The 24832-nt window shown below is 40.1% G+C and overlaps 1 protein-coding gene across 2 annotated transcripts; it reads left to right on the top strand.

Moving 5' to 3' along the window:
• Positions 1-8832: 8832 nt before the first annotated feature.
• LOC116252395 (xanthotoxin 5-hydroxylase CYP82C2-like) lies at positions 8833-11113 on the top strand. 2 transcript variants are annotated; one of them, XM_031626624.2, is made up of 2 exons: positions 8833-9798; positions 10452-11113. In XM_031626624.2, exons 1-2 carry the CDS (start codon positions 9670-9672, stop codon positions 10887-10889), a joined length of 567 nt encoding a protein of 188 aa, XP_031482484.1. In that variant the 5' UTR covers positions 8833-9669; the 3' UTR covers positions 10890-11113. The 2 variants fall into 2 exon arrangements, with proteins under 2 accessions (XP_031482484.1, XP_031482483.1); XM_031626623.2 differs by having other exon boundaries at positions 10280-11113.
• Positions 11114-24832: the final 13719 nt, after the last annotated feature.

Raw genomic sequence — 24832 nt, 5'->3', positions numbered from 1 at the left:
CGCAATGATATCTGCCCTTCAGTTGAAGAAATGCCTCAAGCACGGCGAAAAGACGTACTTGGTGGCAATCAGAGAAGTGACTAATGACTAAGCCTGGGCACCGGGCCGGGCCGCCGCCGGGTACTCGGGCGGGCCCGGGCCTTGCTTTTATAGTAGTCGGCCCGTTAGTTGCCGGGCGCGGGCCAGCCGCTTTGATCGGCGGCGGCCCGCGAAGCCCGTTGTTTTTTTTTTTTTTTAAATGAACTTCGTTACTCGTTAGGGACCTAGGGTTAAATAAAAATGAACTTTCGTTGTGTTTGAGTTTTTTCAATAACGGGCCGGGCCGAAGCCCATCTAAGCCCGTCCGGCCCATTATTAATCGGGCCGGGCCGGGCCTCGGGCCTTGACCGAAGCCCGAGGCCCGATATGACTTGGGCCCAGCCCAGCCCGTTTAGAAACGGGCCGGGCCTCGGGCCGGCCCGTTTAGGTTATTGGGCTTCATTTTTACATTTTTATCGGGCAGGGCCGGCCTGACCCGGCCCGATGCCCAGCCTTACTAATGACTCTCCTGGTTTGGTCCCAGAGGCGCTTGCGCCTGTCTTAGTGGAATTCGCTGGAACAATGCCTGCGGAGCTCCCTAGACGGCTGCCACCTCGACGTGAGGTGGATCATGCCATCAAACTCCTTCCTGGTGCCAAACCCCCGATAATGGCACCATATCGAATGGCCCCTACAGAATTAAGGGAACTTCGGCGACAGTTGGACGAGATGCTAGCTAGAGGTATAATCAGACCTTCTAAAGCTCCTTTTGGTGCACCAGTGTTATTTTAAGCAAAGTATGACGGTTCCAAACGGCTATGTGTAGATTATCGGGCATTGAACAAGGTAACAGTGAAGAACAAGTACCCCTTACCTTTGATTGTAGATCTGTTTGCTCAACTGAGCGAAGCTCAAGTGTTTTTCAAGTTAGACCTCAGATCAAGATATTGACAAGTTCGGATTGTTGACGGCGACGAGCCAAAGACCACTTGCGTCACTCGCTACGGTGCCTTTGAATTCTTAATAATGCCGTTCGGGTTGACGAATGCCCCAGCCACTTTTTCGACTCTAATGAACAAGATATTCTATCTGTACTTAGATAAGTTCGTGGTAGTCTATGTTGATGACATTGTAGTGTACAGCGGCTCCATGAGAGACCATGTGGAACACTTGCGGACAATATTCAAGGTATTAGAGGAAAACGAACTCTATGTGAAGCACGAGAAGTGCCTATTTCCGTACTTAGATAAGTTCGTGGTAGTCTATCTTAATGACATTGTAGTGTATAGCGGCTCCATGAGAGACCATGTGGAACACTTGCGGACAATGTTCAAGGTATTGGAGGAAAACGAACTCTATGTGAAGCGCGAGAAGTGCCTATTCGGTCAACCGGAAATCAGTTTTCTCGGTCACATTTTTGGAAAAAGTCAACTGCGAATAGACACAAAAAAGGTGAGGGCAATTCAAGACTGGAAACCGCCAACCAATGTACCAGAACTACGTTCTTTTCTCGGTTTGGCAAATTACTATCGACGATTCTTTGAGGGGTATTCTTTGATAACTGCGCCTCTCATTGATTTGCTAAAGAAAAACCGAACTTGGGCTTGGGAAGAGCTCGAAGAAGATGCCTTCGAGAAGTTGAAGAGGGCCCTGACGCAGGAGCTTGTGATTAGGTTGCCCGACCACGCAAGGAAATTTGAAGTCCACACGGATGCATTAGATTTTACCATTGGCGGAGTTTTGATGCAGGAAGGTCATCCAGTCACCTATGAGAGTCGGAAGCTGAAAGACGCGGAGCAACGGTACTTCGTGCACGAAAGGAAAATGACGACCATTATTCATTGTCTTCGCACATGGAGGCATTACTTATTAGGGTCCCAGTTTGTGGTAAAGACTGATAATGTAGCCACAAGCTACTTCCAGACTCAAAAGAAGTTGAGTCCGAAGCAGGCTCGATGGCAGGAATTCCTTGCAGAATTCGATTTCACCTTGGAGTACAAGGCAGGGAAGACAAACGTCGTAGCCGATGCACTGAGTCGGAAGGCGGAGTTGGCAGCTACCCGAACAGCATCATCCGAAGCGCAACTCGATGGTGCTCTTCTTGGGCAGATTCAAGAAGGCATGAAGCAGGATCCAGTGGCCAAGCACTTGGTTGAAACAACGAACGCGGGAAAGACGCGACGATTCTGGCTACAAGATGGACTTTTGATGGCAAAAGGCGGACGAGTGTTCGTGCCTAGATGGGGCAATCTCCGACGAGAGTTGCTGAAGGAGTGTCATGACTCGTTGTGGGTTGGCCATCCTGGCCAGGAGCGGGCACTGGCACTGCTCGAACGTGGCTACTACTGGCCATAGATGCGCAACGACGTTGAAGTCTATGTGAAAACATGCTTGATCTGTCAGCAAGACAAGGGAACAAACCAAAAGCCTGCCGGTCTCCTGGAGCCTCTTCCTATCTCAGAACGTCTGTGGGAATGCCTCTCCATGGACTTCATCGTCAGCTTGCCCATAGTTGACGGCTTCAGCTCAATCCTTGTGGTTGTGGATAGATTTTCAAAGTATTCCACATTTATCCTAGCCTCTAAAGAATGTCCCGCGGAGAAGACGGCAGAGTTGTTCGTGAAGCATATAGTGAAGCATTGGGGCGTGCCGAAAAGCATTGTCAGTGATCGGGATGCTAGCTTCACAGGAAAATTTTGGCGCAAAGTATTTCGTTTGTTGGGAACGAATCAACGGATTGTTGGAACAATACCTTCGACACTATGTCAGCGCGAATCAAGAGGATTGTGTGAAATTGTTGCATGTAGCTCAATTTTGCTACAATTTGCAGAAGAACGAGTCTTCTGGACATAGTCCATTCGAAATAGCCACTGGACAACAACCGTTGATGCCGCATACCCTTGCAGCCTAAGAAAAGGGAAGACCCACTTTTGCCTACCAGTTCGTTCGCGATTGGCAAGAACAGACGGAAATGGCTAAGGCGTTCTTATACAAGGCCACCAAAAAGATGAAAAAGTTTGCAGATCGGAATCAAAGGCCAATGGAATTTCGAGTGGGTGATAAGTCCTCGTGAAGCTCTATCCTGATCGCACGGGCATTTTCCGTGGTCGACACAGGTCATTGATCCGCAAGTATGAGGAACCCTTCACAGTGCTGAAGAGAATCGGAAAGCTAGCCTACAAGCTAAACTTACCGCCAAACTTTAAGGTGCATTCAGTGTTCCATGTTTGTAATCTGAAGCCCTTCTATGTCGATGAGGAAGACCCCGAGAGAAGCGTTCCAGAACAAGACCGATCCTGCAGCGAGCCCCGTCGACCAAGCGAGCGGCGGACCGTCAGATGGAAGAGATTCTTCGGCACAAGACAAACTATTTGGGGGAGCCGAAGAAGTACCAAGTGAAGTGGATAGGCGAACACAACCCCACCTAGGAGTATGCATTCCGCATGAAGCAGCGCTACCCGCTGGAAGTCAAGGCCTATCATGAAACTGCTGGCACCGAGGACGGCGCATGACTTGAAGGGGGGAGCCTGTTCCCCTGTGTCTGGGAGTCTGTACAGTCATTTGATTTGTTTTGCATTGTGCTTCCTTTGCTTATGTTGAGTCATTTGCTTACGCATGTTTACTTGTAAGGGAGTACCTTCCCATCGGTCTAAGTGTCAAGTATTGAGATTTCTTGTTTTGGGTGGTCGGCATGGGAATCCTGTAAGAGGCCTCAGCCATCCTATATAAGTAAAGTCGAGATCATTCTCCTTCCTTATCTTTCTCGTGATGTACTAATTTTCCAAGCGAATACATGCAAGATTTATTTATTCACAAGCATTCTTTATACACTCGTTTTCTTAAACTACTTTTGCGTCCCGTTCAACGGTTTGAAGGCTTGCGGCAATCAGGTTCTTGCCGCGCCGCACGGGCCAAAGTTGTCAGCCCATGACAGGTTCAACCTGTTCACAAATATTGCAGTGAAAAGAACAGTTCTGTATCAGAAGTTTGGAATAGTCGATAAAATTAGCAGCTGCTGCTGGCAATGATGGAAGTATAAAGAAAATTCTACCCAACAAAAAAAAATGAAGAGTTGTGATAGCTGGTTAGGATGTTAAGGATATATATTAAAAAATGACTGGTTAGGATGTTAAGGATATATATTAAAAAATGACTGGTTAGCATGTTAAGGATATATATTAAAAAATGATTGGAAAATATGCACAATATGAAGGCTAATGTGAACATTGGGCCCAACAAAGAGTGTACAACCATTTGCACTAGTTTAATGTTTTCATCACGTTTCTCCAAATAAAGTTTTACAAATTTTGCATTCGTTTCATGTTTTGATGACGTTTCCCCAAATCAAGGAGAAGGCATTGGCTCTAGTTTTTTAGAAAGAGGAACATGAGAGAAAAAGAGGAAGACAAACCGGTTTACTGGTGGTGGTCGGCAATAAAGATGCATGAGGTTTGGAAGAGAGAATATGATTCTTTACAAGACAAGAAGAGACGTGATACCTACTCTTTGAGATGAGTGGTGTTCAAGAGGTGGTGGAAAGCAGAGAGTGGGAGAAACCGGTCGATCTGTGCTGGTAGCGTTGAATGTTATGATGGTGGACTTGGGCAGCTTCTGGATAGACAAGCTGGAGACCATGGGAAGCTTGTTATATAAGTCATCCCTGTGTATGAAATTTTCATGCGTCATTTTAATAACCACATAAAATGCCATTGATTAATATAAAAAAAACTTTTTGTAGGGACAAAAGTAGAAAACCCAAAAAAATGATTTGGAGATTTGATAAAGTAAAATTTATTAATCTATATATACATAACGTTATGACCAATATACGCATTTAAGCTGTAAAAAAATATTTTTGCTTCCATGCTATGCTAATAGCGTTATTTCATTATCTCATAAATATTTAAAAAAAATCTCATGAACAACATCTCATACTTTACATCCATCCATTATCTCATAAATATTTTATTTCATAAAGTTTATCTCATATTTATGTTTAGCATTATCTCATACGTTCAGTTATTACATCATTATCTCATAAATCTTTTGTTATCTCATAAACGTTATGTCATACTTATGGTTAGCATTATCTTATTATATCATAAATTTTTTGTCATCTCATAAACATTATTGCATGCTTATGATTAGTTCATACATATTTGTTATCTCATGCACATGCATATATATAATGTTTGAGAACGAAAGTAAATGTACATATTGTTAGTAGGATCCAAATTTTGCATACGCTCGTTACATACACAGAGGCAGCACAGCAAAGTGTATTTTGAAATGAAAGATGTAGGCAGCCTTGAGTCAATGGTTTTGAGAAGCACCCTTGCATATTTATACTGTAAAAAATTTAAATATGTAACATCAACCTAAGAAACTTACTCTGCTCACCTGATGAATTTGGAGGTGCTCACTTCACGCATTCTCGGACGCCCGGATGGATGGTAGGCCTCTAATAACATTGGTATAGAAAATCACTAAGAGATAAAGGACTGAAAACTGAAAGGAAGGAAAAACACAAACGCCATCAAGGCCGTCCAATTGAACGGTCCTACCCAAAGTCACAGTTTAGTTGAGGGCCTTAATTGACGGTCATAAGGTATTGCTATTGCCGGAAAGATGGAAAACTATCAAAGAAAAGCAATTGAAGATGAGACACTCGAAGAGGTAATAAGTGAGGAGGTAGGTAAATTCTTCCTCAATTATAGAGGTACTTAAGGTGAGGTTCTACGGGCACTCAAGTTGGTTGTAGACTTGAAGTTGTAGTTGCGCCCCCTTCTTCCTCCTTCTCTTAGTAGGCTTTTCAGAACAAAATAATAGGGAGTAGTTTGATACAGCAGTCGCATAAACCACAAGAGTACTGTTCATTCATGCTGAGTAGAAATACAAAAGCTAGACTTTAGCAAAGCACGTCTTACTTAATTAAGTTGTTTGTTACATGGAGGAAGGAAGCAAACTTAAGCATATCTTGTTGTGGCACTTGCATAGCTAGAGGTGGTAGAAACGAACCCTCATGGCTGACAGGTAGGTGTGCACCTAGTGTGGGTGGTGGCCGTGTGGTTAAGGGTGGGCAGGGCCACCAGGTGGGCCTTGATGGGGAGGTCTGTGGTGATCACCAGGAGGTGGGGGAGGCCCGTGGTGATCACTAGGAGGTGGGTGCCTCATTCTTTCTTCTCTTTTTCTTAGTTCTTCTTTCCCTCTTCTTCTTCTTCTTTGTCTTCCTTGAAATTGGGGTCATAAGACCTCTATTTGTAATGCCAAATCACTGGTATGCTAAGGTGAGGATATAGAGTTGTGGATAATTGGATGACTGTGGTTCATTATCGGCGTTAAAATATTTTCATCTTACTATTATCGCCTTCTATCAGATGTGATCCGAGGCTGGTTTACGACACGAATTTGTGGCAAAAGATAAACTAACAGTTAAAATTTTGTGAGAGAAGCACTAGTGATATGATTTTGTGACTATGTTCATGTACTGTATAGGGCAGGATGTGCGTGCAAATTGGTGCATGTGCGGATCTTGCCATCTGGCGCTGATGCAGCTTTGGATCTTGATAATAAGAAGGAGTAGGACTTCAGTTGTCGCTTAAGCTGTTAGGATCTTAGGATTTCACTTGATTATTTCTGACAAGGATTTGAAATCCTTTGTTTTCAATATGCAAGGACTAAACTCTGGATTTGTAAACTTTGCTTCTTGAGATTTATGGATCTTCAGACATACGTCTCCTCTCCTCCTTCTTCTGACCTGAGATTAATTTGTCGCTTTGAAGCTAAGAGGACATTAATTATGGTTTTAAGGGGTATAATATAACTGGTTGGGTAGGCAACGAGTAAAAAGCGTAGCACTATTGGGTGCCGTTTTCTTGAACAGTAAACGATAGGACCACGATATTTAAGTTAATAGTATACCGTACCCTACCTAAGTCTCAGTATAATCATTCAACCTGAGTAGGTGGAGGATTAATCATTTCAAAAGAGACACACCAATCAAACATCACCAATAGATTAGCAACAATGAAGATAACGCAGTAAAGTCTCGGCAACCTTATCAGCAATGGCTGTTTGAGTCTAGGACACTGACATTTTTCACGTAGATTTAAAAGGGACGACCAATCTCTTCCTACTCATCCCCGATATCATATTAAGACAAAGAACAAGGAATGGTGCACCAACGGTCTAGGATATGATTCGGGTACAAGTCGTTATGGGTCAGGCTCGACAGCTTTGGAAGTGGTCATTTCCGGTCAGGCTTGTAGACCCAAGACTGAGTGATCAAGGCCGACGCCCCGGACCTAGACTGGGTCCCTTGGGTTTGCCATGCCATTAATATTTATTGCCATTGCGTTCATGGTATGGCATATGCATCCACAGACTAAGCAGTCCATTCGGTCGTAAATGTGGGGTCACTCGACAGTTTAACATTCTCATATCATCTAACAATTAAATTTATTGTTCATTTGCCTAGTTACAAATTGCTCAGATAGGCTTTTATGAAGGCCGCTTCAAACTTGAAACCCATTGGATTAGAATTCTCATGCATAATGCAGTAACAAAAAATCTATTTTCTTGCTTTTGAATTAGTTTATTTTCAATTTTAATAATTTTCTGCCCTTTGGTTTTGATTGTTTAAAAGGTATAAATTTTAATTTGATCAATTAATTCACATGAAATTCTCATGACTTCGATTCTTACTCGATTTTCCGATCAATCTTTTTGTTGGCCCATTCATTTGATTTGAAAACCTATTCAATTCTAAAACCGATTCATCACCTTCGCTTCAATCCTCGCGTGATGGATATATGTGTCTTACAAATAAGGGTTAACACGAGCTGAGTCCAGCCCAAGTTCAGTCAGCTCGAGCTCGACTCCATTAATGAAACCTCGAGCTCGAGAATAACTCGATGGAAGCAACTCAAGCTCGACTTGATTAATGCTCGACAAACTCGATTAAGGCTCCAGCTCGACATAGCAGTTATGTGTTGAGCTTGAACTCAACTCGAATATTTGAACGAGTCAACTCATAAACTCGAGCTCGATTTATTAAGCAAATGACTCGGCTTGAAGTCGTTCACGAGCTGAGCTTTAACGAGTCAAGCTCGAGTAGCTCGACTCGTTGTTCACCACTACTTACAAAGAGCCATGAAGGGCTTGTCCTGTAGAAAGTCATTCCAGCCCATGAAATTAGCACTTCAAGTAAGACATAATTAGCAGTTGGTTTTCTTTATATAAAAAAACACAGGCTCACTAATTAATTCAAATTAAACAACATTAGTTAAATTTGCCTCAACCCCTTATTAACACAATCCTCATCCATCGTCCACCTTCACTTCACCCAACACCTCCATCTCCATTTTGGACCTACCCAAAACCACTAGTGGAGCCAAAAAATTTTTTCTGGTGGGGACACTCATTCAATACCTTTAATTTCTTTAGAACAATTAAATGTATATTAATCAAACATATCAAAACATTAACATATATATTAAACTAATTTTGTGAAGCTAGTGTGGGCATGTGGCTACGCCACTGCCCCAAACTAATCTAACAATGAAAACAATAATGAGAACCGTCACCTACACCACCATCACCTTGATCAATTCATCTCTACCTCAACATCCACTGCCAAGCGATATAATCTATCTACTGTAATATATTTCTTAACTCAATATTCTTGTTGTAACATGAGAGATTCCTTAAAATATAGAAAATAATGTAGAGAGTGTGACGTGCTATCTTTAACTCACTATTAAGCTTAGGTTCATGACGACGGGCTGGGCAAGAATTATATATAGCTACACCGGCAGGCATCCGTCCCTGTGCATCAAATCGGGAAACATGGCCCTCCTAATTCCGTCCCTTGAGCCTCCTCATCGGCGCCTGTTTCTTGTTCATCTTCCTTTTTTTCAAGCTCTCAACGATGTTAATGAAGAGAAAAGGCGGGGCAGCTCAGCCCCCTATGCCTACAGGATGGTTGCCCGTTGTCGGCCACCTGCACCTGCTCTCCTCCAAATCTCAAGCTCTGAAGGAGACCTTCTCACGCTGGCATGAAGAGTATGGCCCTGTCCTCATGCTCCAGCTGGGGCTTCGCGGGGTGCTGGTTGTGAGCAGCTGGGAGATGGCCAAGGAGTGTTTCACCACCAACAACCTCGCCTTCAGCAACCGGCTGCTCTCCGCGGCCGCCAAGTAGCTGGCCGACGACGGCTTCATGTTTCCCTTTGCTCCCTATGGAGATCACTGGCGTGAGATGAGAAGGATAGCAGCGGAGGAGATGCTCTCCAACCGGCGGATTAGATCCTTCGGAGATCTCCGCGCATCCGAGATCGATGCACAAGTCAGTCGAACCTACAGGCTGTGGCTGGCCAACCATCGGCAGCCGCTGAAGGTGAATATGAGGAAGTTGGTCGAGGAGCTCACGTTCAACGTGGTGGCCCGGACCGTGGCTGGAGAAGACTGCATCGTCAGCCGAGGCGGCAACGACGATAAGGCACGTGAGTTTGCTCGATGCAGTAGGGAGGCCGTGAAACTCTTTATGGTGTTTGTGGCATCTGACTTTTTCCCATTTCTTGAGGTGCTTGACATCAAAGGGTGGATCGGCACCATGAAAAGGGTTGCGAGGGAGTTGGATACCTTTCTTGGCCGATGCGTGGAGGAACATCGACAGAGAAGGAGTCCACCTCCGACTACAGAAGCCATGACTTCATCGACGTGTTGCTCTCTCATTTCAGTGAAGATGAAGGGGCCAATCGAGCGGTCAAGTGCGGTGTCACGGTAAGACGCAATCCAGTGTCGCCGGTTCAGTCTAAAGTAAGAACTAACTATATATAGAGCGGGATTCATGTGCAATATATTCAGTCTCAATGAAGATGAAGCTTGCATGTTTGCTGTTCATTCCAGCTATATATTCAATATATCCTGCTCAAGAAAAAATAATATTATATATATATATATATATATATATATATATATTATGCCATTCAAAATTTAGTCCCTAAAGTTGGTGCAACGGCTTTGGATGGGAGTTGGCGAGCGGCTAATCTCTATTTTCAGCATAGGGTGGCAGCTTTCTGATTGCAAAATAGAAGTCACTAATATACATGTTGAAGTACAACAGAGACCACGCATCTTAAAAAGACTGAATTATATATATATATATATTGGTATGCTTTTTCTTTCCAAGTTATATTATTTTTTTATATTATTTTTGTAATTACTTGTAATTATCTTTCACTTTCACTTTCATGTTTTTCAGTCCATGATGACTGCTGGAAATGACAGTACAGCATCTGCAATGATCCGAACCATTTACTTGCTGCTACTTCATCCCAATGCTCTGAAGAAGGTCCAGGAGGAGCTGGATCACCATGTGGGCAAAGAGAGAACTGTAAATGAGTCTGACCTTTAACAACTTGGTCTATTTGCAGGCGGCCATCAAGGAAAGCCTACGCTTGGGCCCACCTACACCTCTGCTAGCACTTCGAGAGTCCATAGAGGATTGCCAGGTCGGCGGGTTCTGTGTTCCAGCTGGCACTAAGCTATTGGTCAACTTGTGGAAGATACATCACGATCTGCGGGTTTGGGCTGACCCAGACCAGTTTCAACCCGAGCGGTTTCTAGGAAGCAACGTGAATGTGCAGGGGCTGGACTTCCAGCTGCTCCCCTTTGGATCGGGTCGAAGGATGTGCCCGGCCATCTCATTTGCACTCCGCGTAGTGCACATTGCCCTGGCCCGTCTGCTGCAAGGCTTTGACATGAAGCTTCTTGCAGCCGACTCCTCCTTTGATGATGATAACCCGTTAGGGTTTGGCACCACCTTAAATGTGCTACTGGCTCCGCGCCTGCCGCAAGCATTCTATGGCTAAGGAGTTGTGTGGCAACCGAAAAAGAATGCAGTGAATTCATAAATATCATCTTATATGTTTTATGAATGTGCTTTATTTTTTTGAATGGGTTTAGGAGACAGTAACAAGACGTTAATGCGTTCAAACTGCCCCCAGTGTTGAACTCTACTTGAAAGGTCAAGTAATTCATAAAGGTTGTATTATGTACTTGGTTTTCAGTTTCTTTGTAATTGAATAAATCAAAGGGAGTCTATTTTAAGAAAAGAGGGCGTGTGGTTACTAATTTATGAGGTCAACTGGCATAAGGGAAAAGGGTTGCACAGCATGCAGAAGCTGAGCAAGGTCCTGCAGGTTTTAATGAGGAGTGGACCTTGGTCCTGGGTTCAGCCATAGAAACCGTCCAAGCCCTAAACTAGAATGTACTCCGTTAGCATATGATAGACGGGGACTTCAAATCTATTGTTTGAAGTTTAAAACTAAAAAAATGGGGCCGGACTTCAAATCCATGGATATGAGATCTTCAGTCATCTCCTATCACTGCATATCTCAAATCTGTAATAAACATGTAAGTTCATTTATTTTCACTCATTATCCTTTTTCTTGAAAAATAACTTAGAACAGTAGGATAAACACATGTACACTACTGTACAAAAGAAGAATGAAACGTAATGTAGATAAGAGAGAAACGGCTATTCTAAACTAATCTTGGTCCATGAACAACATTATTAGCCGCTCAGTTTGAGTATCAGATGACCCTAATTTCTTCTTCTCATTTGTGATTACTGTTCCCAAATCTTTCAAAAGATCATTTGGTAATGACAACACTCACAGCAGTCTCTAAAAGATCAGTTCTAGGGATGACCTTCCAACAGTATTGAAGATCATCAAATAATGCGTACAGGTGGATCAACATATATACATGATAAAGAAACATTTCGTCATTAATATTTGATAGCAAAAGCAGATAATCAAATTGTCATGTCCACAAGGGAGGGGGACCATTAGTTGGACTAAGCAATTTATAAGTTGCAATGCTCACTTATATGATACCATGATTTAACTTAATTTTGGATCTACTTCTTGCAATATTCATAAGCAAAAGTAAGGTCCGTGTCCCAAATAGGAATGAAAAGTTAAAGCTTATAAATTAAATAAGACCGATATCCATGTTGGTAAATATTGGATCCATTTTCCCCGATTATTTTGCTCATCAATATGGTGTCTCGTATTGGTCGGTATACCTTGACTCATATATACAGAGAGGGCAGTGCAAGCCCTCTCTGTAATTAAACGGTTGGTGTAGCAAATGGATCCAATATTTACTAAAATATGGTATCTTCATGTAAATGGGAAGTACCAATTATTCTCTCTGTCTTTTTGTCTGTCTGTCTCTCTCTCTCTATTTTCTTGTGTAGCAAATGTTGCTGGATGAATAAATACTAAAATTATGTCACTCAAAAATACCATTTACATGAATTATATGGGTGACAGTTTGTGATATATAATTAAACGGTATATATATATATATATATATATATATATGTATAAAAGAGTGTGTGAAGAATGACTTTATAAATATATCTTTTTAGTGGACAGCCTTGTCAGTCATCTATTTTTTTTTCCTTTCTCCCTCTCTTTATTAAGGATGCGCATTAGGTAGGTCCAGCCCGACAAAGGGATGAGCTTTAGCGGCCCAAGACAGCCTGGGCTCATCTCGATATGATTAGAATTGAAAGTGTGTTTTATAATGTAAAGCAACATATAAATATAATTAAATATAACAAATTATATATAATTATGTATAATAATAATGTTAAAAAAATTGTTAGGCTGACCCAACCAAATGCTCAATTTTAAAGCTCAGCCCAAGCTTGAGTCAAGCAAGGTACTGGGTATTGTCGAGTATCGAGTATCATGCCCACCCTTACCCTCAATTGGCCCTACGTTCCCTTATATCTAGTAAGAACTAACTATATATATAGCTCTCGGACTGCTGATGGCGTCTTGGTACGGGCAAAAATGATGACCTCTTGGAAGAATAAGATGGCAGCCATCCAATGGTGGCCGGACACCATTACAGTCTGGCTAAATTAGAGATGTTGGCGATGGTAATCCTCTCGCCATTCTCTCTGTGCTTTCTTCGTTATTACTCAAATCGAAGCAGCGGGATTGGTGGCCGAATTAAAATTTCCATGTGTCAATTAACTAGTTTTCAAACTTTTTAAAGAAATTTTTAATTAATTTTTATAAATTTCTTTTTCTAGCAAAAAATCAGTTTTTAGTTTTTTACCGATTCGTGACCAATTCAGCTGGATGAATTGCTGAAATGGCCGATTCACCGAAACAGCAGCATAACCGATCCTATTTTCAAACCATTTTCTACAATACTGCTCAAAAGGGTTTTTAATGGAGCCCATTATGTGTCCAACAATAAATCCAATGATCAACTCTAAGGGGCCGTTTAGCAATAGTAACACCTATAAATTTACTAAAAAAAAAGAGATAGATTCATGTGCAATATAACACACTGTTGAATGAATTTTATTTAAAACTAAAGCAAATTCGTTAGACAATAACAATGTGTTACTGATTCATGAATCTATATTGAAACAAATTTATATAACACTGTGTTACAATGTTTTTATGAATCTGTCCTAATTTTTGAAATATTCTTATAAAATAGTAACAATGTATTACTTCTGTCAAACAATCCCTAACAATAAAAATAATAACATATAATGTCCTACATAAACCTAAAAAAGGAACACATTCATGGAATGCAAGAACATACTGTCCTCATCAGGCAGATTCATGGAACATGATACATTTCATGAATCTTCTCAAATCTTTATGAACATTTAATAAAGCAGTTTGTTACTATTCCTATTGTCAAAAATGACTCCTAAGTTCTTAGAAAATAGATTAAGAACTCGCTAATTGTCTTTGCTTATTGTAAAGGCTCCAATCGGTTATCGATTTTGGCGCTATGTCAAGGAAGAGGAATCGAAAGGACGGGTACATAATAAATACCTTCAATTTTTGTTTATAATCAACGTGGGTTTTCCATTGCCTGTGCAAGCAATCCGCAATCATGGATGATTATCAGAAGACTACTTAACCTCATTCAACCAGCCAACAGCCGCCACCCTCCTCCAGCTGGGAGCGGCTACTGGCAAAAGAGGGGCGGCTCTTGTTAGACAGTGGATGATGCCATTGAGTTTCGTACAGATGGAGGGGAAGAAGAGAGACAGTGGAGAAGGGAGTGCCCCCTTTCCCGGACCCGACCTGTAGGCCAATGCTCTTTGAACGCCACCACCCTCATCTAGCAAGCATTCTTCTGGCAAGAGGAGTGCAATAGCCGTTGGAGGGCTGTCAGACTCAACAGCAGGGTGGGAGAAGGGTCCACTTGAGAGAGGGAGTAAGAGGGGTACTATAGATTAAAGTTGTTATGTGCAATGAAGCGACGCGCCGCAGTAAGCCTGTGATAAAGCATACGTATCATGACAAAAAATATCTAATATATAATATTCATAAAAATAATGTCAAAAATTAGAGAAAGCAAAATAACTTGTAAATAAAGAAGCAATGTGTGGTAATCCCTTTTCTTTGGCTCATCCTTGTCCTTTTTCTCGTTTTTCTTCTTTTTTTTTTAAGGATTGGATCGACCTGTTCACAAATACTATTGTAAATTGTGTTAGTAGAGACTGGAATAGTAGATAAAATTAGCAGTTGTTGTTGGCAGTGATGGAAGTATAAAGAAAATTCTACCCAACAAAAAGATATGAAGAGTTTTGATAGCAGATTAGGATGTGAAGGATATATATTAAAAAATGATTGCAAAATATGCAGAATATGTAGGCTAATGTGAACATTGAGCCCAGATGGGTGAACAACCGTGATATGAAAATGCATCTAATTTTGCAATCAATTAACGTTTTCATGACGTTCCCCAAAAAAAATGTTACAAATGTTGCGTCTGTTTCAGGTTTTGATGATGTTTTCCCAAATCAAGGAGATGATGTTATTTCTAGGAACATGAGAAAAAAAGAGAGACAAATCGGTTAACCGGTGGTGGCCGGAAATGGAGATCCATGTTGTTCGGAAGAGAAAACGGGATTCTTTATAAGGCGACGAAAGACAGAGATATGGTACCTGCCCTTCGATATCAGTGGTGTTCAGGAGGTGGAGGAAAGCAGAGACTGATAGAAACCGGTTGTTCTGCGCTAGTTGGTGTGATCTGCATTGAATGTTATGATGGTGGGCTTGGGTAGCTTCTGGATAGAGAAGCCCAAGATGATGCGAAGCTTGTTATATATTTTTTAAATCCAAATCCATTTTGTTTCTTAATCAGATATTATTATTATTTTTTAAATATCCTTCATGGTTTTTAACAATTAGGCTGGATATCCATCCAAATCCTATAGGAAAATATATTGACATCTCTAAAATTTTCGACGAGGAGTGGACCTTGGTCATGGGTTCAGTCATACAATCTTCCGCGCTCGACTACAGGTTTGCATGTTGCATGCTCCTCAATCAGAAATTTCTGTCTCCACTATTGTCAATGGATGAAGTATCCTGATTACAGTTGTTTTATTTTGTTTATGTTTAGTATATATTATTTTCAGCAATAACGCATTTACTAATTGGTTAGATTTGATAAAATCAATGGGTTAGGATAACTGGACTTCTTTAGTACTTTTTCAATCCAAAGCCGAGTTTGGATATAGATGATATTTAAAGCAGCGGAGACAAGTGTGGGCGACTGCCCACACCAGTACACAGAACCTTCATCAAATTTATTTATTTATATATGAGTGCCCCTTCAACTTATATATATCATTAATGCCTCTCAGCCGGCTTTTAATATCATTTTGTACCGGCAACAAGCTAATGGGGAGGCATGGAAATAGGAAAAAAGAAGAAAAAGTGTTCAGATAAATACGTTTGCCGTCAAATGAAGGTTTATTTTTCCCATCACCAAAGTAATTTTAGTTGGTGAAAAGGAAAAATATTTTTTAGTTTTCAATATAATTATAACTATATTGAAATGTAAAATTATAACTGTACTCAAAACTAAAAAAAAAAAAAAAAACTAATTACACTTTGACTGGCCCTTTTAATTGCCCTAACATCGAGAACTAAAGTTGCGTACGACTCCTTTTGCCACTTCAAAGTCTACTGTGAACACAAACAAAATAAATGTTAAACAGTATCAGTCTTATTTTCTGAAGAGTAACCAGTAAAAAACAAATAAATACTACCATGAAAGTAAAATTCTCTAAGTTCCTTCTCATTCTCCTCAATTCAAGGGCACATCTTGGGATGAAGAGGAAAAGTCGTCTCTCGATTCGGAAGACAATTTGTCTCTAGACGAATCCCCGTCCACTTTTCCCAAACACAGAAAAAGTTGTCTCGATTTGATATAAGTTCATTTCCAAGGAACGATAACAATGGTTGGAATCAAATGATAAACAATGGAAGTAAATAAACTTTCTAGCATGTTCAATCCAAGGATCGCCTGGATGCAACTAGCTTGTGGTGTATGCATTCCTTAACAGATAAAGCAAACAAATATCAATCGCTATCATAATGAACATTTCATAATTCTAGCTAGCTCAACAACTATATACTATTTACTATTTGACTAAATACAAGCAAAAATTCAACAATTAACTCAAACGGGATATGCCCAAATCATATTTCAAGACGTCTCAAAATCAAAAGAAAAGATAATCCTGATACCGTATCGAACATAAATCTTTTAACTAAAATACAAAATTAGTTTCAGGAACAACAAATGCTCTGTCATGAAAAGATGATTTGTGCTATATATAAGCCAACAGGCAAAGAAAATGCTATTTTCTGTCAATTCCATTGGTTATGACCCAGCCCTGATTTCCTTCCTTGTTGTTGGCAAATCTATTGCTTGCTTTTTCTTGTTGAGCCTAGATGGTAGTGACTAGTCCATTCAACCATTACCATTTTGAAAAGTTCTGATTAGGGATGCGCAACGAGTCGAGCCAGATCAAGCTCGTCAAAACTCGACTTGTTGATAAACTAGTCGAATTCAAGCTCAAATGTAGGCTTGAAACATATACAAGTCGAGTTAGAGTTGTAAGCTATACGAGGAACATTAAATTATAATGTGAGCAAATAATTATACAAGTACCAACTAAACTAGTTAAAAGAAGCAAGTTAACATAAACGAGTTAAACGAGTCAAGTTTGAGCTCGACGTAGTATTGTGGAGTTGAGTTCGAGCTTGTTCTGTCGAGCTCAACTCGAGTTTGATTCTAGCTTGAGCTCGATTCGGCAAGTGCACAACCTAGTTATCATGACACTATGGGGCTCATTTGCTTGCAATGCATTCCACTGTAGTAGAAGTGGATTTCAACTCAATTGTCTTAATTAGGACATGCATATTTGCTAAAATAGGTGGAGAGTTATGGTCGTGGATTTTTCTTGAAACTGTTCACATCCACACCCCTACACATGCACAATGGTGTGTAAAGCCGTAAAGGCCAAAATACACTTAGTAATTTAAAAAAATAGATTTTAGAAGGATGAAAATAGAATTATAGAAAAGTCTAAAATGTTTATATCTTTGTAAGAAACAAAAAAAAAAATCCAATATGCCCTCACCCGCCTTCTTGTTTCTGTTGAGTGTATATTTGTTGGGTGCACACCCATGTGCATGCAACTCGGCCTCGGCTTTTCCTTCCTGAACTACTCCACCCCTCAATCACCTGGGTGCGTTTTTTTTGAGCCCGCACCACACCCACGCGTTGCGGGTGCGGGTGCGGGTGCGCTCCAGGTGCGCACCTAATCAGCACCCGCTGATGAGCTCGCACTCAAACCGCACCCAGGGGGTTGGATCTAGTTCCGAGTCGAAACCAAATCCAAACCAAGTTCATCTACCTTGGAAGGATGAAATCATATCAAAATCCACAAAATCAAATCCTCGTTAGCCGGGGCATTTAAGTTAAGACATCTATAGATATATTATATGTTCTCTTTTCTCTTTAAAAAAAAAACGATACAGAACTAAAGAATGGTGGCTTTCATAAAACAATTTGTTTGTTTTTTTTTCAAACATTTCTTTTTTGATTTTTTATCACTATCATAAAATGTATACTTTTAATTGTGTTATTCAATTTTTACAAAAAATAATAATAATAATATTAATATTAATATTAATAAAATATTTTCACCGCACCGCCGCACCTAATTTTTTTGAGATGTGCCGCACCAGCACCCGCACCCCGCATTCATGTGACATAGGGTGGAACCTGAGGCCAGAATTGCTATCACCTTGGCTTTCAACTAGGACGTACCAATTGTGGTGTTGTTACATTTTGAAGTCTTTCAGTTAGATTCATGGAATACTGTACATAAATATCTCCCACTTGATGTGTGCAGCCAAAAGGCAGTGAAACTGTTTACCGTGTTTGTGGTGTCAGACTTTATCGGTTGATTGAAGTGCCTGTCTTCAAAAGACGGATCATCACCATCACCATGAAAGGGGTCATCACCTAGGAGTTGGACGTCTTCCTTGGCCGTTGCGTGGAGGAACATCGCCAGAAAAGGAAGTTCACCTCTGATTACAGCAGTCATGACTTTAATGACACGTTACTTTCTCATTTCAAGAAGGATGAAGGTAAGAATCGGGCAATTAAATCGGGTGTCACAGTAACATTGAATCCCGTTTTGCAAGTTCGGTTTAAAGAAAAACATGACCCATCCGCTATTAAAAAATTGATATTTTAGATGACGTCCATCTTTTGTATTACTATAGAAACATGTTGAACTAAAAAAAAAAAGATTATTATAAAAACATGTTAAACTGAAAAAATGACTTTGTATTTGTTTCCTATCAAAAGATCCTTAAAACCATGTCCATGCAGTCAGATTATATAAAAAAAGTGCTTTAGCATTTGATTTTGATTGGCCTAGCTAGTTTATGTCCCTGATTTAGTGGTCAGGCATTTACCAATTATTTTCTCTCCCTCCCTTTCTTGTATATATATATATATATATAAAAGGAATTTTGTTTTCTGTAATTATGTAGCAAATGTTGTTAGATGAATAAATACTAAAAATATGTAACTGAAAAATCCCATTCACATGAGTATTAGTGACAGTTTATGATGCAAAATTAAACATCTTATAAAGAGAGAGAGATAGAATGAGAGTGTGAAGGATCGATGACTTTATGAATATATTTCGTTTTACTGAGCAGCCCTGAAGGTAATTGATTAAGGTAGGCATCAGGCAGGCCTAGCTCAATAAGGAGTCAGGCTTTGGCTGGGCTGCCACCCATTCCAACCCAGTGCCAATTTTTAGGGTCCAGCCCACGCTTGAGTCGGGGCCGGTACAAGTACCATCGAGTACTTGACCCAATGCCCACCAGGCCACCCTTAATCCCAATTGGCCCTGGCTCCCTTCACCACGGGATTCAGGCCCTGAGACAGCTGGTTGTCTCTTGTAACGGGCAAGAAAAGGATGGCAGCCGTGGAACAGTGGCGAGACCAGGCTTCATGGCCCCATTCAACCAGCCAACAGCCGCCACCCTCCTCTATCTGGCAGCCCCTACCTGCGAGAGGAGTGCAGCGGTCGTTGGGTAGTGGGACGAGGCCAGACGTTATGTGGAGACGGAGGGGAAGCCGAGAGAGAAGGGAGAAGGGAGTGCTCCCTTTCCCTTGATGGCTGCCACTCTCCTCTCACAAGTGACCTTTTGTTGAGAGGGCTGCAGCAGCCACTTGACGGCCATCACGTTCAACGTTATGAGATGGGCGAACCTTGGGTAGGGCACGGGCCCTGGCCCTACCTCAAAAAAAAAAAAAAATTACACATAATTTTTTAAAAAATTCACTTGTTTTATATAAAAATTTTGAGAAAAGATATTTTGGTCTTTGTCATTAGAAACTTTAATTCACCCCCTTTCATGAAAAATTTCAAACTCGCACGAGAGAAGGGGCCAATTGGGAGAAGGAATAGGAGGGTAGTATAGATAAGTGGAGAGTGAGAAATGATAGAAAACAGAAATATGAAAAAACATAGATGCCATTAAGGTCTTTCAAGTAGAGGATTGGACAACCCTGATGGGTAGTCAATTAAACAACAGAGAACTCATCACCATTCATATATATATATATATATATATATATATATATATATATATATATATATATATATATATATATATATATATATATATATATATATATATATATATATATATATATATATATATATATATATCTGTGTGTGTGTGTGATTATACAAATATCTATGTGTGTGTGTATATATATACCAAATCATATTTCCATACTTCTCAAAATCGAAAGAAAAGATAATCCTGATATTGGATCAATCTTAAATCTTTCAATTACAATTGAATACTTCAAAAGCTTAAGATCATTACATGCTGTAATCACCCCATATTTTTCCAAAATACTATATTTGAATTTAATCTTTGGATCCTAAACCTAATTTGGATTCAAAACAAGCCCGAAGTAGCCCAAAATGGAGTTGGCTGCTCATTTTTAACCAAAACTTTTTCTTTACATTTTAAATAAAAAAAATGTGTTTCCTATGTAAACAACAATTTGTATTTCATTTTGATTTTATTGAAATTTAAATTTTAAAAAAAGGTTTTTTTTGCACGCTTGCGACGCGTAGTCGGGCAACACTTAGTTGCAGAACCATGCGTTGCGCAACGTGCGCACAGTCGTGCAACAGCTCGTGCCCTCAAGTGCGTTTTCACGTTGGTGTGCATTGTCAAGCCCCATTTTTCTTCAAAAATCGACCGTTAGAGGATGATTTTCAACTTTTTAGGTGGGCTTACAATGTTACAAAGAACTTCAAGACATTATAGCTATTCTTGGACTGGACAAATTATCCGAAGAGGATCGTTTAACCGTAGCAAGAGCGCGAAAAATTGAACGTTTCTTATCACAACCCTTCTTCGTAGCAGAAGTATTTACTGGTTCTCCAGGGAAATATGTTGCTCTCGTAGAAACAATTAGGGGGTTTCAACTGATCCTTTCCGGAGAATTAGATAGTTTTCCCGAGCAGGCCTTTTATTTGGTAGGTAATATCGATGAAGCTACCGCGAAGGCTATGAACTTAGAAGTAGAGAGCAAATTGAAGAAATGACCACACATAACCAGCTTGGGGAGAGTCATGCCAGTGGACTTTTCTCCAAACTGGTTACCTTTCACACTCCTGGGTATGTAATTACCAAAATACCCCCAAAAAGTTGGAAAAGATATTTTTAGAAGGATGAAAATGGTGTTATGAAAAAACTAAAGTTTACCTATTTTTATAAAAAAAATCTATGATACCCTAACCCCCATTTTGTTGATCCCTTAAGTGTATATTTGTTGGGTTAATCTCAACTTTTCCTCCCTCAACTATGTGAGTCCAAAAGTATAACTCATTGTCTGCAATAGGTATCCGTTCCTCGACCAGCATGTTTTCCTTCCTGGACCACCAGCTGCTTAATTGAGTTGAGCGTTGAGCACTGTCATATTAAAGTTGAGTCTAGCTTGAGCATAGATGTGAAGCTGGAGCTCCCTAGGGATGGAGGCAAGTGGGCTGGCATTAGCCATGCCCGCCACCACCCACCAACCATCCATGCAATGCAAGGGGCTGTTCGGCATCAATAGCAGATTGCGATTGCTATTGTTGTGTGATTCTGCCTCAAAATTTGACATATAGATTCATGAATATGAATCTGCTCCAATTTTTAAGCAGTTCCACTAAACAGTAATGATTTGTGGTTGGTGCCAAACAGCCTTTAAATAAGACCAAAAGCCAGGTTTGTAAATGTCGGATCCATTTCCCACAATCATTTTGGTCATCAATATAGTGTCTCGTGTTGGTCTGGTTTAGATTGTTTATGTTTAACGTACACCATTTTTTTTAGCATGCCAATTTGTGACAGATTACGTAAGCATGGAGTACGCATTCTGTGGCAAGTACTCATTTGGCTATAGAATAAAATGGAAAGAAAAAGACGAAAGGTGACTTGTTCTTTTCACTTGTTTTGTTGCACTTGCATAGCTAAATGGTAGAAACGAACCCTCATGGCTGACAGGTACGTGTACACATAGTGTGGGTGTGGGTGGTGGCCGTGTAGTTCAGGGTGGGCAGGGCCATCAGGAGGGCCTCCTTGAGGTGGGGGAGGCCCATGGTGATCACCAGGAGGTGGGTGCTTCACTTCTTTTTCTTTCCTTCGTTCTTCTTCGTCGTCCTTGTTGAAATTGGAGTCAGAAGAGCACTATTTATAATGCCAAATCACTGGTAGGCTAAGGTGAGGATATAGAGTTGTGGATAATTGGATGATTGTGGTTCACCATCAGCGTTAAAATATTTTCGTCTTAGTATCACCTTCCATCATATGTGATCCGAGTGATTTTATGAATCTATGGACGATTTTGTGGTAAAAGATAGACTAACAGTTAAACATTCGATAGAGAAGCACTAATGGTATGATTTTGTGACTATGCCCATGCACGGTAAAGCACGGGTTGTATGTACAAATTGAAGCATGTGCAGATCTCTAATGCAGGTTTGATCTTGATAATAAGGAGGATTAGGACTTCAGTTATCGCTTAAATGGTGAGTTATTCACTTCAAAAAAGGCACACACCAATCATATCCACCATCACCAATAGATTAGCAACAAACAATGAAGATAATACGGTAAGGTGTCGGAAACCGCATCAGCAATGGCCTTTTGCAGAGGATGGGACATGTGACACTTTTCACGTAGATTTAGAAGAGATGGCCAATCTCTTCCTACTCATCCGAGATATCATATTACCACAAAGAACGAGGAATGGTGCACGGACTGTCTTGGATATGATTCCAGTGGGAAAGGGGGTTCTATCGTCTGCAGGGTTGTTAGGGAAAGCAGTAAGAAGATTCAGGTGGTATATAGATCGAAGATCAATTTATGGTGGGGTCATATATCTATAATTTAGGTCATATACCGATTATTTAATACTACAGTCAAACGAACCCTGTGTAACTCTCATGGATCCAGAATGCTGGCTAAGAACCGGTAACATGCACAACCTGTGCATAAACAGGGGCATGTAATGAAAGTAAAAAAAAAAAAAAAGATTTTTAAAAAAAATTATGAAAAGGTTAAAAATCCAAAATATACATATCTTTATTAAAATTTTCTCAAATACATTAACCTTTTTTTTAAAGTGTATATTTGTTGGGTGCACATTCTAGAAAACGTTTGCATAGGGTTAGGCCCTCGACCTTTATTGATAAGAAATAAAATATTTACATAAAAAAAAAAATCATAGGATCCCAAGAAGGGGATGGGGACCAATAAACATTTGCATCAGCAACAACATCTCAGTTGCTGGGAAGTCCTTTCACTCATGAAAGTGGTTACCTTCATCAGCCAAGAAAAAAAGAGCAAGTGTGGTATTAGCTGGGTAAATGTTGTCAATCTGTAAAGATACAAGATTTTGTTCAATCCTACTGTATTTAGCAATCAACTTTAGTTGTCTTCTAACATTGATCCATTGCAGTCATCGCTTGTTGTAGGGTTGAAGAACAATCGCCTTATGCTCTTGAGTACCTCTAAACAACAATTCAGCAGCCAAGTTTCACCCATAGAGACAGAGGGCTTAGACGACTTGACTACTGTACGAGGAATGATGCAATTGCTCAATTTAACTATAGCAACTAACCCCAAAGTGTGGTTTCTTTTCCACGAGGCAATCTGGATTATTGCGGGGCTTGAATTAAGGCAAAACTGGTAAGATGCACAACCCTGCCCATAAACTGGGGCATGCAATGACCAAAGTAACTTTGATAAAGTTTTTTAAAAATATATTTTTTGAAAAAAAATTATGAAAATGTTAAAAGTCTAAAATATAGATATATTTATTGAAAATTTTTCAAATTACCTTAATTTTTTTTAAATATATATTTGTTGGATGCACACTCGAATACAGGCAACTCAATACGCCATTATATATCGCGGTCAGTAATCTCCAACTGTTTGAAAAAACAGGTTAATTAATTTGAAAACCAAACTTTTGCTAGTGGTCATGTCAGAAGGACCCGTGAGCAAGTCAAGCTCGACGGCTTTGAAAGTGGTTACGTCTGGTCAGGCTTTCAGACCCAAGACTGAGTGATCAAGCTGGACGTCACGGACCTAGACTGGGTCCCTTGGGCTTGACATGCCATTAATTGTCAGTCAAATTAGTATTTATTGACATTGCATTCTTGACATGTCTATCCGCAGACTCAGCAGTCCAAAAATTAGTAAATGAGGAATCAATCGACACGCGGCCAGTTTAACATTCTAGTACAGTTCTCCTTCACTTTCTCATATCATCTAACAATTAAATTGTTGTTCAAATTGCTGAGATAGGCTTTTATGAAAGCCGCTGAAAGCCAGCAGAGTAGAATTATCATGGATAATACAGTAACAAAAAATCTATTTCTTGCTTTGTTTTATTTTTATTTTCAATTTTACTAATTTTTTGCCCTTGGGTTTTGATACTTTTAAAGCTATAAATTTTAATTTGATCAATTTATTCACAAGAAATTCTCATGACTTAGATTGGATCTACCCAAAACCAATATAACAATGAAAACAATAATGGGAACCGTCACCTGCACAACCATCACTTTCTCCCACCGAACCCACCTTCATCGATTCATCACTACCTCAACATCCACTGCCAATCCATACAATTTATCTACTGTAATATATTTGTTAAGAATAGTCAGATTCAAATTTCTCACTCTCTTCTTGTTGTAACAAAAGAGATTCCTTAGAATATAGAAAATGATCTAGAGAGTGTGGCGTGCTATCCTTCTATTTTAAGAGTTATTCAGCTTAGATTCATAACGAGGGGCTAGTCGAGAATTATATATAGCAGAACCTGTAGGCATTTTTTGCTGTGCATCAGATCGAAAAAC

This window comes from Nymphaea colorata, chromosome 4, assembly GCF_008831285.2.
Source record: "Nymphaea colorata isolate Beijing-Zhang1983 chromosome 4, ASM883128v2, whole genome shotgun sequence".
In the NCBI taxonomy this organism is placed as follows: domain Eukaryota; kingdom Viridiplantae; phylum Streptophyta; class Magnoliopsida; order Nymphaeales; family Nymphaeaceae; genus Nymphaea; species Nymphaea colorata.
This window is presented reverse-complemented; position numbering and strand designations above follow the sequence as displayed.